This window comes from Pieris brassicae, chromosome 2, assembly GCF_905147105.1.
Source record: "Pieris brassicae chromosome 2, ilPieBrab1.1, whole genome shotgun sequence".
NCBI lineage: Eukaryota > Metazoa > Arthropoda > Insecta > Lepidoptera > Pieridae > Pieris > Pieris brassicae.
In genome coordinates, this window is record NC_059666.1 from 18,926,348 (window position 1) to 18,939,349 (window position 13,002).

Here is a 13,002-nt window from a genome sequence, read left to right on the forward strand (position 1 = left end):
AGTGACAATTGACAATATTTTTGTTTCGTGATTTATACCACAGATATTTTCGATAAACACAAGCTAGTAATCCAATCTGTTGTCTATCATACGACAATTGTCAACAATTGTCAACGATTGTCATTACTATACTTTTTATTCATCAAATAATATTTAAATTTATGCTCGAATATTTTTGCTGTTTATATATATTTCTATAGGTCGCTTATTTCATAAATAATATTGAGTATTAAAATCAATATTTTTACATAACTTTTGGATTCATAATATTATAATGTGTTAAAATGGTTTTGATTATGAATGATATTGTTTGAGTATTTTTATCACTTGCTTTGATTAACTACTTGCGTTTTGAAACGAACTATTAGTGATTGAATCATGGTGGAAAACGGGGGCTCTAGTGGAGGAAGTGAAAGTCCTAATGCCACTTGTGTACGATCAGGATTGCTGGAGACGCTTGTTCGGGGTGTATGGTATCGCGTCCATTGCTCTCTAGATGACGACTATTTAAGTGTTTGTTTAGATGATGGATACGACGCAACCACTACGCTCAATGGTACCTTAAATAATAACAATGTAGAAACTCCAAACAGTGATTTTACAGAAGTACCAGAAGCAATAGCAAACCAAAAAAGAGTTGTACAAGTGGTAAAATCTGATAACAATGGTCTTGGTATATCAATAAAAGGAGGAATTGAGAATAATATGCCTATACTGATATCAAAAATCTTTAAGGGTATGGCGGCAGATCTTACAGAACAGTTATATGTAGGTGATGCTATTTTATCAGTTAATGGTGAAGACTTAAAAGATGCAACTCATGAAGAAGCAGTGAAAGCCCTTAAAAGATCTGGAAAAATGGTTCAATTGGAAGGTATGGATATCATGCTTGGTTAGCTCTGAATTTGCAGAGACTTTGAAATTGTAAATGAGACTATAACTAGAGATAGTAGCTACAATATATATAATTGCTGCTTAATACAATTGATTAGTTCAGTAAATTAGTAGTATTAATATTAATAGAATAAGTAAAATTATAACTGTCTAACTAGGTTAAAATGTATTTCAAAAAAATATAAATAGGCTTACAGAGACTGGATTTTCAAATTAATGAGATAATATAGCAATTACATTGTCTTTGCTAAATATAAAAATTAACCTCTATTAACCAACCATCTCTGAAGTGGCTAACTAATATGACCTTTAATTATGTTAATTGTGTAGATGAATACTCCAATACTATTATAGCTGGTACATACTTTAAAGCATAATATATTTTAAAGTTACTATAAAATATATACCATTTTGACTTAATTATAAATTTGGAACAAATTGAGTTGAAGATTTTTATTTATTTATTTATTCCACACCATTACAAGATATATTCAACACTAGACAAACATTTATGCATGTATAATATATCTTAGTGCATTTTGTACATAGTATATATTTTTAAAGTTATTTTACACATAAGTTCAAAGTGCTTGTTCTTGATTTATCTGTTTATTTGTATCTTCATCTTCATTACAACACTACTAGATGTATTTTCAAATATCACCAGTACCTATATTGTTTTACAGTTGGTCCCAAAGTTGTGACATAAATGGAAATAATGATAAAACAAAAGTACTTATCAGTTTTTAATAAGTGTTATATCAATTTGTAGTACATTAAATAAGGAATAGAAATAGTGACCTCCTTTATTTTTAGTATAGGCCCTTTAGCGCCGCGGCCAGTCGTCCATCGCAGCACCATAATCATGACTCTTTTGACTTCAGCGACTGCTTTTTTTAAAGATGACTTTAGACTCAAATTTTTTATGGGGTTTATCAGAGACCTTCCTCTCTAAGACCTGCCAAATTTTATACACCAAAGGATTAAGATCCGGACTGGCCAATCCTATTGTCTAATTAAGTCAATGTTTTGAGGCTCAAACCAGGCTTGAGTGGTCTCGGCTTTGTGTGCAGGCGCAGAGTCCTGCTGGAACACGAAGTGATGTCCCGCAAATAGCGTGCTGGGCAGGTCTTTGACAAGCCGATCCAAAACCGTCTCTTGCTACACTTTTGGATGATGTCCAAGTGGCACCCTCGGAAATTTATTTCCAGGTCTTTCAGAACTCCTAGCATACAGTCTGTCATTCTGTTTATTGTACTTGTCTTTAGTGTAGAAAAATTTTTGACCGTAAAGGGGATATCACGGTGTCGGTTTTTCGCATACCGCTTCAACACCACACGTCGCATACAACACCCGTGATCTCTTAAGCCTTTTTGCTTTTATACGAGGATTAATTAAGTGCCCACCCTTTTTATGTATGCTCGTAGACCTTATCTGCAATTGTTTTCTAACAGGATTTCTTGCTATCCTCGCCATGATAGCTTTGATTACTACTATTGTTCTTGCGGAGCGTGGCCGGCCAGTTTTTTTCTTCTCCTCAACACTGGAGATTTTATTGTACTTATCAATAGTACGGTACACAAACCTTATATTATAATTTTTGAGCAAGTTAAAAATGGTATTCGGCGAGTGCCCACAGCGCTGCAACGCTATTGCGTTTAACAGCTATTCGGTTTTCTTTCAATGCCCAGTCCATCGTGATTAATCAAAATTACGGAAAGTGATTGTCTTTTGTTTTAAAACAACTATAATTTTTTTATAAAATCGTGTTCGAAATTTAAATATAATGTGCCAGTGACAGAACTTTGGGACCCACTACGTTCATATTTAAATTAAATTTTTATTTTTAAAAATGATTAATGACAATTAAGTTCTTTTATACTAAATGAAAATTTTCAGTTAAATATCTACGTGAGGTGACTCCTTACTTTCGCAAGGCCTCGATCATCAGTGAGGTTGGTTGGGAATTACAGCGTGGGTACATGATGGAAACACCACCGTCGCCTCCTTCGCCCCGACGCAGACGCGCCGATACTCGATATGTGCCGCTGTTAATGGCTTGCGTTGCTAAGAACCTTCGTCATCATGATCCTGGTAATATTTCATATTATGTCTAGTTTGACACCACAAATCAATGCATAACTCGTAACATCCAATCCGTAACAGTAAATTAGGCTAGTATTCTGAAGTGTATTCCTAGTAGTGTGTTATTAAGTACCATCATCAGTGAATATAACAATATACTAAATTAGCTCAAGTATAATTGTTTAAGTATAATTGCGAACATTAATTGATATTATATACAATTATTGTACTTGAAACTAATAAACACGTAAATAGGGGTAGAGTCTTGAAAGTCTATCGGTGTAATCGTTTGCCTGTTAAACAATTATTGTAGAGATGTATGATGTTAATGTATATGTCGAGGCCGGTTTGAAGAATTGAAGAGTTTTTCACGTTCATTAATTATTAGTAATGAAATCATAAAATTGACAATATTCACTTTTAGCGTTGATGTAGTTTGTCTAGTAGTAGTTTGGTTATTGTTGACGTATAGATGTGGTAATTACAGAGGAGCGTACTATCGAGATTTATTCTCCTGATGGTGTCCACGCGTTAGCATTACGAGCAACTTGTAGTAACACAGCTTCAGGCTGGCATAGGTCCCTTCACGCGGCGGCAAGGAGGGCTTGCCGGGCTGCTTTGGCCCGTGCCAGGCCAAGACTCCGACCTTTGATTGGAGATGTTAGATACGCTGGCTGGCTGGCCAGAAGACCGCCTCAAGATGTAAGTATTCACACACGGTATTAAGGATTAGTATTATGTACATAAACACACTAGCAGCTTAATAAGCTGATGCGCGCGTATTTGGAGATTTGGAGAAACTATCCAACCTATTTTTAAAAGTGCACTAATTACACTTTCCGGAAGCCTATTCCGCCGCTCGGCCGCTACTCGTTTTGGAAGAAAGTTCTTTAGGGAATTTGTGTTATATTGAGTGGTCTTTAGTTTTAAAGAACTACCCCTCAAATGTGTATTTTCACTTAAAATAAAGAGCTTCTCAATTCCTGGAACATTATAGTGACCAGTGAGGATTTTATAGGTTTCAATGAGATTTCCTCTTAATCGCCTTCTTCCTAAATCAATATTTCATCATCTCATCATCATCATCACTCATTATAAGATTTGTTCCTAAGTGACCTGATCATTTTCGTGGCTTTTCTTTGAACCCTTTCAAGCATACTAATATCCTTTATGAAATAAGGATCCCAAATGCTGTAGGCATACTCTAATAGTGGTCTAATGTAACATTTAGATTTGGATGACTGACATTCTTTGTAACTCGCCATATCTACGTAACAAATATAACACTATTAACGAATTTGTAATAACAATTATAAAATCTATGTTTCGAGGGCTAGTCGTGTTAAAATATTTTATTTACTGCGATGAATACGTAGTATATTATCGTGTAAAAGGCTATATTAAAAGAAGTGAAAGTTAAAACTAAGAACTATAATTTTTTGCTTGTCTAGTAAATGTAAATTAAAATATATAGATTGGTGCATCAGCGGGATCGGATGAGTCGGATGATGCTGAAGGATGGCAGCCGACTTTCGTCGCCATAACGGATCGTGAACTAAGGTTAGTTAAACTTCAGTTTATCAATGCAAAACCTAATCAGTTGAGAGAACGTGTTAAGTGTCGCCTAGAAATCTCTTGTTAGTGCGTTACTGGCCTATAAAAGCGATTGAATTTTTTAATTGTTATTTAAATACAAGTTTTGAAGATAGGTCTTCAAAAGATGCATGTTAAGAATTTGTGTGTTGTGTCATCTTTACTTGTATTTGTAAACTTACTTATATGTAATTAAATAGTTATGAAGTTGTTAAATCCGCAAGAACGATTCGTTTGCTCTTTAATTACCGAAATTTTAAACTAAAAATTCAAATAGAACATTACATTTAGTTCTAATAATAATAGCTATACAGGATTTAAAAGGGTACAAATTTAAATACAAGCGTATAAATCAATAATTGAATCAAAAAACAAACCACTTGTTTGTGTGGTGAACAATTTTTTTTAAAAAGACCTTCAGGTGCAGTAAAATAGGTCTTTTAGATGATGCATTGTTTATTATAAATTACTTCCTACATTAACGAACTTTGACTAAAGGCATTCACACTTTTAATATGATTTTATAAAGTTCTTCTATTTAAATTAATATATATATCTATTTTATGACGTGGTGGAATTACCCAAATAGTCGAATCATTATCTTATTTTTTTAAATGTATAACAAGCCTGACACTTCATAAATAATGATCTCCTTTCTTCAGTATTGACAGTATGCTTTTTTTGTATTTAAAGGCTATATGAAGCCGCCCCGTGGTCGGCTGAGGCCTGGTGCGCGGCCAGCGAGTGTTTTGGGCTGGCCGCGACCCGCTTAGCATGGTGGCGAAGGGGGGGTGCCGGGGCTGCAGCCCTCGGGGTGAGAGCGGGCACTCCGGCGGGGCTCGCGGTGCGTTCGCTACGGGCTGACACCCCACACGATCTTGCAGCGGTTGCAGGGGCCCTGGTAGACGGCGCTCACCATGCAGTGCGAGAACAACCTGAGTTTACTTTTCGTAAGTATGAAACAGTCAAAGAAGCTTTAGTACAACTTCAATTTTACATTTATTTGTTAGCAGAATAATAATCTTTACCTCGGCTTTCTAATACTTTTTATAATTTTTTTAGGCCGTAATTATTCATAAGTTGTAATAAAGAGAAATAAAGTCGGATCTCTGCTGTTTTCCTTCACGGACCAAGTATTATTCGCCCACATAGATAAAAATACATTGAAAGAAAACAATTTTTTAACCGCTATGTTAACCAAAGACAATACTAAAAATACATTGGTGTGCAGCCGTAGTTAAATCTGCCTTACAGGTTGCAGATACCGTGGCGCCTGTGGGCGCTTATCTCTTGGTGCGAGTGGAGTATGCGTGTGGGAGGCAGCGGGGTCTCTCGGCCGCGGTGGGGCAAGGGCCCTTTACCGACGGCCTTTGCACGCTCTTAGAGCCTCCGCTGACGACGACCGTACAGCTCTGTGGTTGCACTTCGCTGACGATGATACTTTGGTAATTATATCGTAACTTGGTTACTTAACTGCAACTGTCCTTAAATCAAGCAAAGCAAAGCAAAAAGCTAGTTATTACACGGTTTTACATGACTAGCCTTCCACGATGAATTTGTTAAAAATAGTTTTTTTTTAACAGGAACTAGATATGGAGGGTAGTCCAAAACCAGCTGTGTTTATTCTGCACAATCTCTTGTCCGCGCGTGTTCATTCCTTACCGGGCGAAGCGTCGGCTCAACCGCTATAACACGAGGATGATGACTGTGGAACTCGTAATGAATAGGAAATAGATCAAATTCATTCCGCTAGGGGCGCTATCTAGCTAATATGGCTAATATTCATTTGACAATTGACGTGATTTGACATTGACATGAATATTAACATTAGAACTAAACCGTGTGAACTATATTTAACCATTGTCGTTTGTTCACTAAAATTGTTTCTATTATGACTTTGTGTAATTTACTTGCATTACGTGTAAGGTATCAATCAATCTACTGGAATTACCTGCGCCCTCTAGTACTGTTATTTTGCATAATGAAGTTGAACTGTTTTTTAATCAGTATCATGAGGTGGATATTTCCAAAAGTGAACATAATAATGAGTGTTCTGGGATAGCCAATAGGCAATATCTCAAAAGTTATTTCATTTCATAGTAGCATTGCTTTATTGCGTGTAAATGGCATTGAAAATGGTTTTTCTATTGAAAGAATAGCCTGCCTAATATTAAGATAGGTTGCCATAGTTGGGAAGTATGACAATATTTGATCAAGTCCTTTCTTCATTAATTTAAGTAATTAAATTGTTTTAATATGGCTACACTGATAAGTTACCGAAATTGTATAATCAGCAATATAAATACGATTTTTTATTTGTATAAACGGGAAATAATCCTGAGATCAATACCATCGATCGAATGCGCTGTTAAAATTTCTTCCAAAGAATGAATCTCTTATAGTTTACGAATTATTTTTTAAGCCGTGACAAGTGACGTTTACAATATATTTTTTTATATTTTTTTGTTGTTTAGATATATAAATTAGTTGTAGAATTTATACATTCCCAGAATGTAGAGTAGATTTGCTTTAATTATTGTAATTGTATTAATATTGTAGGTGATGTGTAATCTCATGTAATTTAGGATTTTAATATTCATTGTTGCGATAATGATAGTATTTTCTTGTATTTACGCTACAATATTTGTAAGCAAAGCGTTCAATTGATTTTATTTGAGTTATACGTCTGATAGAGAGAGAGGAGCAACAATTCACGAGGGCATAGGGATGAAGGGGAGGGGGTAAACTTTAGAACTTTAGAAGAGTGAACTTTAGAATTTAAAAAATCATTTTCGTAAATAAGTGAAGTTGTTACATACGTTTATATTGGATTTTGGACCTTAAATGTCGGGATATGGAAATGTCGTATATAGCAGTTTCTTCTAATCAAGTTGAGTTACAGACCCACCCATCTTGGAACCATATCCACCATACAACGCCATTGACAAATCCCAATCGAACGGAATCATCGTTTCCTTTTTCGTTTTACATTCTAAACCCCTGCTAGTTGTGCTTTAATAGCACGGAAGAACGTCGTTCCGTGCAGACCGAGTCTAAGTGACATGTGTTACTGGTCATAGCGATGACTCCAATGTTAATAAAATCAATTGAATGTTTTTTTGAATGGTCCGCTCTTTTTCATATTTCATAATCTCTACATTCTTATGTATGGTAAACATATATCATGATAGGTTACAAAGCTATGTTTCTATATTCATGTCTTCGGAGTGAAAAGGCAATAGTTAGTGTTTTAAGTGTTTCATAAGGTAATTTTAAGGATCACGTATGCTTAGTATTAAAGTCTTTAGTCAATTTTTTATTAAAATTGTCGTGAGATAATAGAATCGAAATTCATTGCCCAATATGTAAACAGATAGTAGATTTTTGTCACTTTTTGACGTTTCGATAGAGCCTTTTGATGGTTAGGTTAGGCAAATTCTTTAAAAAGAATAACATGGTTTAGGATGGTTTTTATATCAGCTAAATATTTGCTTCATAACCACTCATATCCAGACCGTCCAAGCACTCATTTCAATTATCCCTTTATTCTAAGCCAAACGTTTTACTCTACGGAGAAATATATATACTGTTATCTTGCGGCAATTAAACCGAGGTTACCATAATGTATCGATTTTTAAGTGTCCGAAAAATGTTACACAACGATATTGATATTAAATATACAACAAGCTAGGATCAATAATGAATCATCACAAAACATTGTGGCGATGCTCATTGTTTTATAGACGAAATTGGGATTCAATGCTTTTCAGTCTTGTGTATAATATTATAATGTATTGGTTGATATAATCTTATTATTTATTTCACTTTAAATTCGACTAAATATTATACTCAAAACAATCATGTTTTATTTACGATATTGTAATTATATTTAAATATAGGAATCGTTTAATGATGCTAACTTGATGATACATCGATTGACTAACGATTTATGAAATCCAAAAAAAACGTAAGTTTTATGAATGGAAACTTTGTGGTTTATTGGATAGGATATCCAAAACATTGAAATCTAAAGACTAATGTTTGTTATCATATCAATTACGAGGAAACATATACATATAATTAACTGAAACTATATCTCTTAGGATTTCTAAAGACATTCCTCTATAGACTTTTTACAACTGCTAGCTACTGTACTGATTTTTAACATTTTATCGCGTATTAGCAATTTAAATAATAATTATTGTAACTCTTGCTCCATACACCTTTTTAAATTTTACATTATTCCTCAAATTCATATGTTTAAAAACTTTGTAAAACAATATCTAGTTTTAGCTAAATTGAATTAAGAAGTGCTTGGAGCAGATTATATTTTCCTAAAATCCCTGAAATGATGAAACATATAAAGACCCAGTTTGTTCTGCTGTTTTATTATCGATGGGATGCTTTAAAGATTCGTAACCAAAATCACAACCAATGATCGCATAAACGAATAAGTTTTTTGTACCTTTTTAATTTAAGTTTAGTGTTTACACTGCCAATAATATATTTTTACTTATACTTTTAAGATTTGGCCCTGTTATATTTATTTTAACCTGTTATTTTGTTATGTGTATTGTTATTTGAATTATTCGTATGTGTGAATAGCAAAGGTGGATTTTGATCACTGTATATCAAATGTATGTGATCGATTGGTATGTGAGATTTCATCAATACTTAGATTGTAATTTACTATTAAAACAACGAAGAAAATATGTTTGTTTTATTTTACTATAAGGTAGAAAATAGAATAGAATAGGATATATTCTGCATCTACTCACGGTCTTTGTTGGTAAGGAAGCAGTCGGAAGTTCGTATTCGAACTAAACTTAAGATGTTTTTTAAAATTACCATAGAATTAAATCCTTGTCTTGCGAGTCCGGATTTAACACCGGATGATCTCTATGTTTGGGTTCACATTAAATCTCTACTAATCTTTAATAGTTTTAAAAGAAAACGTGATTATATAAGTGATCTTAAATGGATTATAGACGCATTTAGATTAACTTGATAATCATATACCTAGGGATTTTATTCATTGAAACTTGAAATGTGCAATTTGCATTTGACCTAAAACACTAATTTAGGCGAATATGTAGCAGCTGGTCGGTATACCTAGATTGCAGCACCAACAAAACCTGCATATAACGCATCTACGATAAGACGTGTGAGAGAGGTGGAGCAGTCACTAATGTAAGAATTTTCAAATTAAATATACAGTAATTTTTTAAATAAGCACGTTGCAGCTAGCAGGTTGCTAGTGAAGGTCGACAAAAGACAAGGCTTGGAAAATATTTAAAATACATTATAAAAGCGAAAGTGAGTGAATATCTATATGTTTTACTACTAGTTTTCTGTGGCATTTCTTATCAGTTCTTTTGAAGTCAAAAATCCAGCGTTCAAAACTCCAAAGGTGATTGAGCGTAGGTTGTAAACTATTTAGCTAACTATATTAAGTCAGGGTTGCGTTCCATCAGGTCGAGTGTGTGCTAGTGTGCTGTGCAGTATGCCTGAGAGCTCTTCTAACTACTTGAATCGTCTCCAGTCTATGGACACTGTTTAAACCATGCTATACAAAACCCATCTATTGATCGATTTTAAAACCTATTTTTAACAGTATGCTAAAAGCTTTTTCTTGTCGCTTTATCATTGGCTCTTGTGGATATTCTACAAATAGACAAATTGATTAATGCGATTAAGATTAAAATCGATGATATTGAATCGGAGTACCGAACGGTTTTTGAAAGTCATTAGGTAAATTTCGGGTTGTCTAGCTGACCCGTGACGTGCGTGCCAATTTACCTACATTAGCGGGTTTCAAACTAGTGAATGGAAGGGTTATTGTTGATAAAAGGTTGGTTATTTTAATTGTTTTAACTTCTCTGTATATGTAAAATGTAATGATAACATTTGGTACAAAATTAAATTGGCATAATTTTCATGGCAGGCATTCATGAGTTTGAAACCTAGATAAGCCAACATATAACTGTCCACGGGAAAGACACTGCTTCTTATGTCAATGGCTACCAGAGATAATGTTTGGGACATATTAATTGTGAGGGTAAAACAGATCTTCACGCGATACTGTAGCCTTTCAAACGGTATGGGTATATCCGTCGGAATTATGGGAATCCTGTATATATAAATATACAGTGCAAGCTCCATGTAACGTCCTTCGATTTACCGACGAACTACAGCGTCGAAATCAATTAATTGGCTTTGGTTGGTTGAGCTTGTCTTCCATACAATCTACATAGCATTACACTCACTCTCAATAACGACGACAATTGAGTAATAAAGTACTTAAGTTGCTAGGATAAAAACTTCGCACCTGTGTACGTTCTTTTGTCGCTTTAATATCCTAGCCCGCAATAAACTCGACTGTCGGCATCATGCATACGAACTTTCTAAGATATTCGTTCTTTTGTGTACAAATTGGGATTGCTTGCACGTGTAAACTGTTGTTGACCATGACTAATAAGTAGGAGTCATGGATTATCTTTTCGTTATCATAATCTTAGTTGCTCACCAAATTTCAAACTGTAAATATGGCTAGTAAAAGAAAATCACTGTTAATTGATGAAAAAGTTTTACGCTTGCATTGTTTATTACAATGCCAAAGTTATATTTATTGAACGGTTCTGGCTATGTATCTTAAAAGATATTATATAAATAGTACACTTACAAAACCTATCAGTTGTTCCTAAGTTTTTGTCACATTTATTTAAGCCTAGAACTGTTTTTCTAGGCACTCGTATACATTTTTTGTTTTTATTTATTGATAAACATTTCAGTAAATTATTAAGTAATAACTAGCATGACTTCAAATTATTTCCTTGGTTAATTTTAATTTCCTGGCAATACTAATAACCATGACAGCGACGCTAATAGTTTAAACTTGTTTATGTTTAGGTTTGAGTGCAATGAAAAAAAAAACTAATGTTTATAGAATTTACGTTATTGTGTGTAAGCTATGTGCATATTTATGAAGGCTAAATTTCGATCTCCGTTTGATCACTGATGAACCTTCCATATGTGTGCGCTTGTAATACTCGCTGGTACAGTGAAGAAAGACAAAATATTTCAAATCCAAAATCTTGTCTAAGAAATAATACCTTACCCCAGCTTACAAATAGTACACGATTGAGTTCTTTTAGCTCAGAAATACATCCAAAGACTATTTCTTGAGTAAAATTCACTAATTAATGAGCCTCGGTAAAGTTTCATTATTTTTAATAAACCTTTATTGTAGATGTCAACATTATATGGTAAAGTGAAGTCCTGACTGTACTGTCGTATTCAGTTACTTGTGTCGTAACATAAATAGTTTTTGTAGTCCCGATACTTGTATGGTTAAACTGAACCCACCCATAATATGTACTAGATGGGTATCAAAATAATAATAGTACACAAATAACTACTTAGACTTAAAAGGAAATTAAGAAATCCAGGCTTCGCTTAAAGTGTTTACCCATGGGTTATTGTTTTCTAACAAACCTCTCACGGCAAGTATCTTAGTATGTTCCTTTGACAGCTCCATAGCTTTTAAGTTCCGGAATGAGATAGGACTACGTACGCGTAATCAAAACTCTTTGATAAAAACAAACCCACTGAGAAGGTTCGAGACTATAGTGTATAGGTTTTCACAAATATTGTTTTATTCTGTGTTACCCATCGACTTTTTCTCGTTTATTATTAGCCCAAGTACAAGCATGACAATAGTAGGGAACTTCGTAATAAAGTAATTATTTCGATTGATAATTCAAAGTGTAATTATTGATATTGGTTGATTTTCCACTATTTATTGCACATTGCCTGGTGTAAATAAATTCTTCTAATTCGCTAATATAGCGAGAAGAACGGGTTCTTACCCGTTATTTATAATATACTTATTAATAAAACGATAGCGTTCATGTTGGTCGAACATTCATAAAATTGTCTCGCGTATTTGATATTTAAAATTGTCTCTTAAACTTTGCAACCAAAAATCATTACAGTATTAATTCGAAAAAGATTTACCTTTTGTATATTAAAAATAAACTGTCTAATTGAAATATCACTTGACTTGACGCATATGCTATGCGTTGGTCGCAGTTTCATTCCTACCTTGTAGTCTCTAACCTACTCTTTAACCAATTGTTCAAATTATATGCAATAAAAGGGAATAGTATTTTGTTTTAAACGCCTTGAGACACTAAATTTTTTTACATTTAAAATAAAAATAATTGTTAATGATATGACCAATAAACATAACCTAACGATTTCCATTTTTTTTTTATTATAAAACACTACTTTTTGTGACATAAATATAAAAGTTAAACATAAGTTAAGTATGTTATGGCTGGCTTTTTTGTAGGCATTATAAACATTTATAACAAGGTATAAGGATTGATATTATCTTGAACACATATTTTTATTAAATTACGTTGTTAT

General features: G+C 33.6%; 1 protein-coding gene across 1 annotated transcript; it reads left to right on the forward strand.

The window, feature by feature from the left end:
* Positions 1 to 197: 197 nt before the first annotated feature.
* On the forward strand, positions 198 to 9,125 carry LOC123720366 (beta-1-syntrophin). Its single transcript, XM_045676941.1, has 7 exons — positions 198 to 874; positions 2,794 to 2,988; positions 3,467 to 3,681; positions 4,454 to 4,539; positions 5,266 to 5,522; positions 5,827 to 6,017; positions 6,156 to 9,125. Exons 1-7 carry the CDS (start codon positions 379 to 381, stop codon positions 6,261 to 6,263), a joined length of 1,548 nt encoding a protein of 515 aa, XP_045532897.1. The 5' UTR covers positions 198 to 378; the 3' UTR covers positions 6,264 to 9,125.
* The last annotated feature ends 3,877 nt before the right edge of the window (positions 9,126 to 13,002 follow it).

Coding starts and splice junctions, on each gene's coding strand:
- LOC123720366 (XM_045676941.1), top strand. CDS start 379: ATGGTGGAAAACGGGGGCTCTAGTGGAGGAAGTGAAAGTCCTAATGCC. Junction 875..2,793: donor AAAAATGGTTCAATTGGAAG/GTATGGATATCA, acceptor GAAAATTTTCAG/TTAAATATCTACGTGAGGTG. Junction 5,523..5,826: donor ACAACCTGAGTTTACTTTTC/GTAAGTATGAAA, acceptor TCTGCCTTACAG/GTTGCAGATACCGTGGCGCC.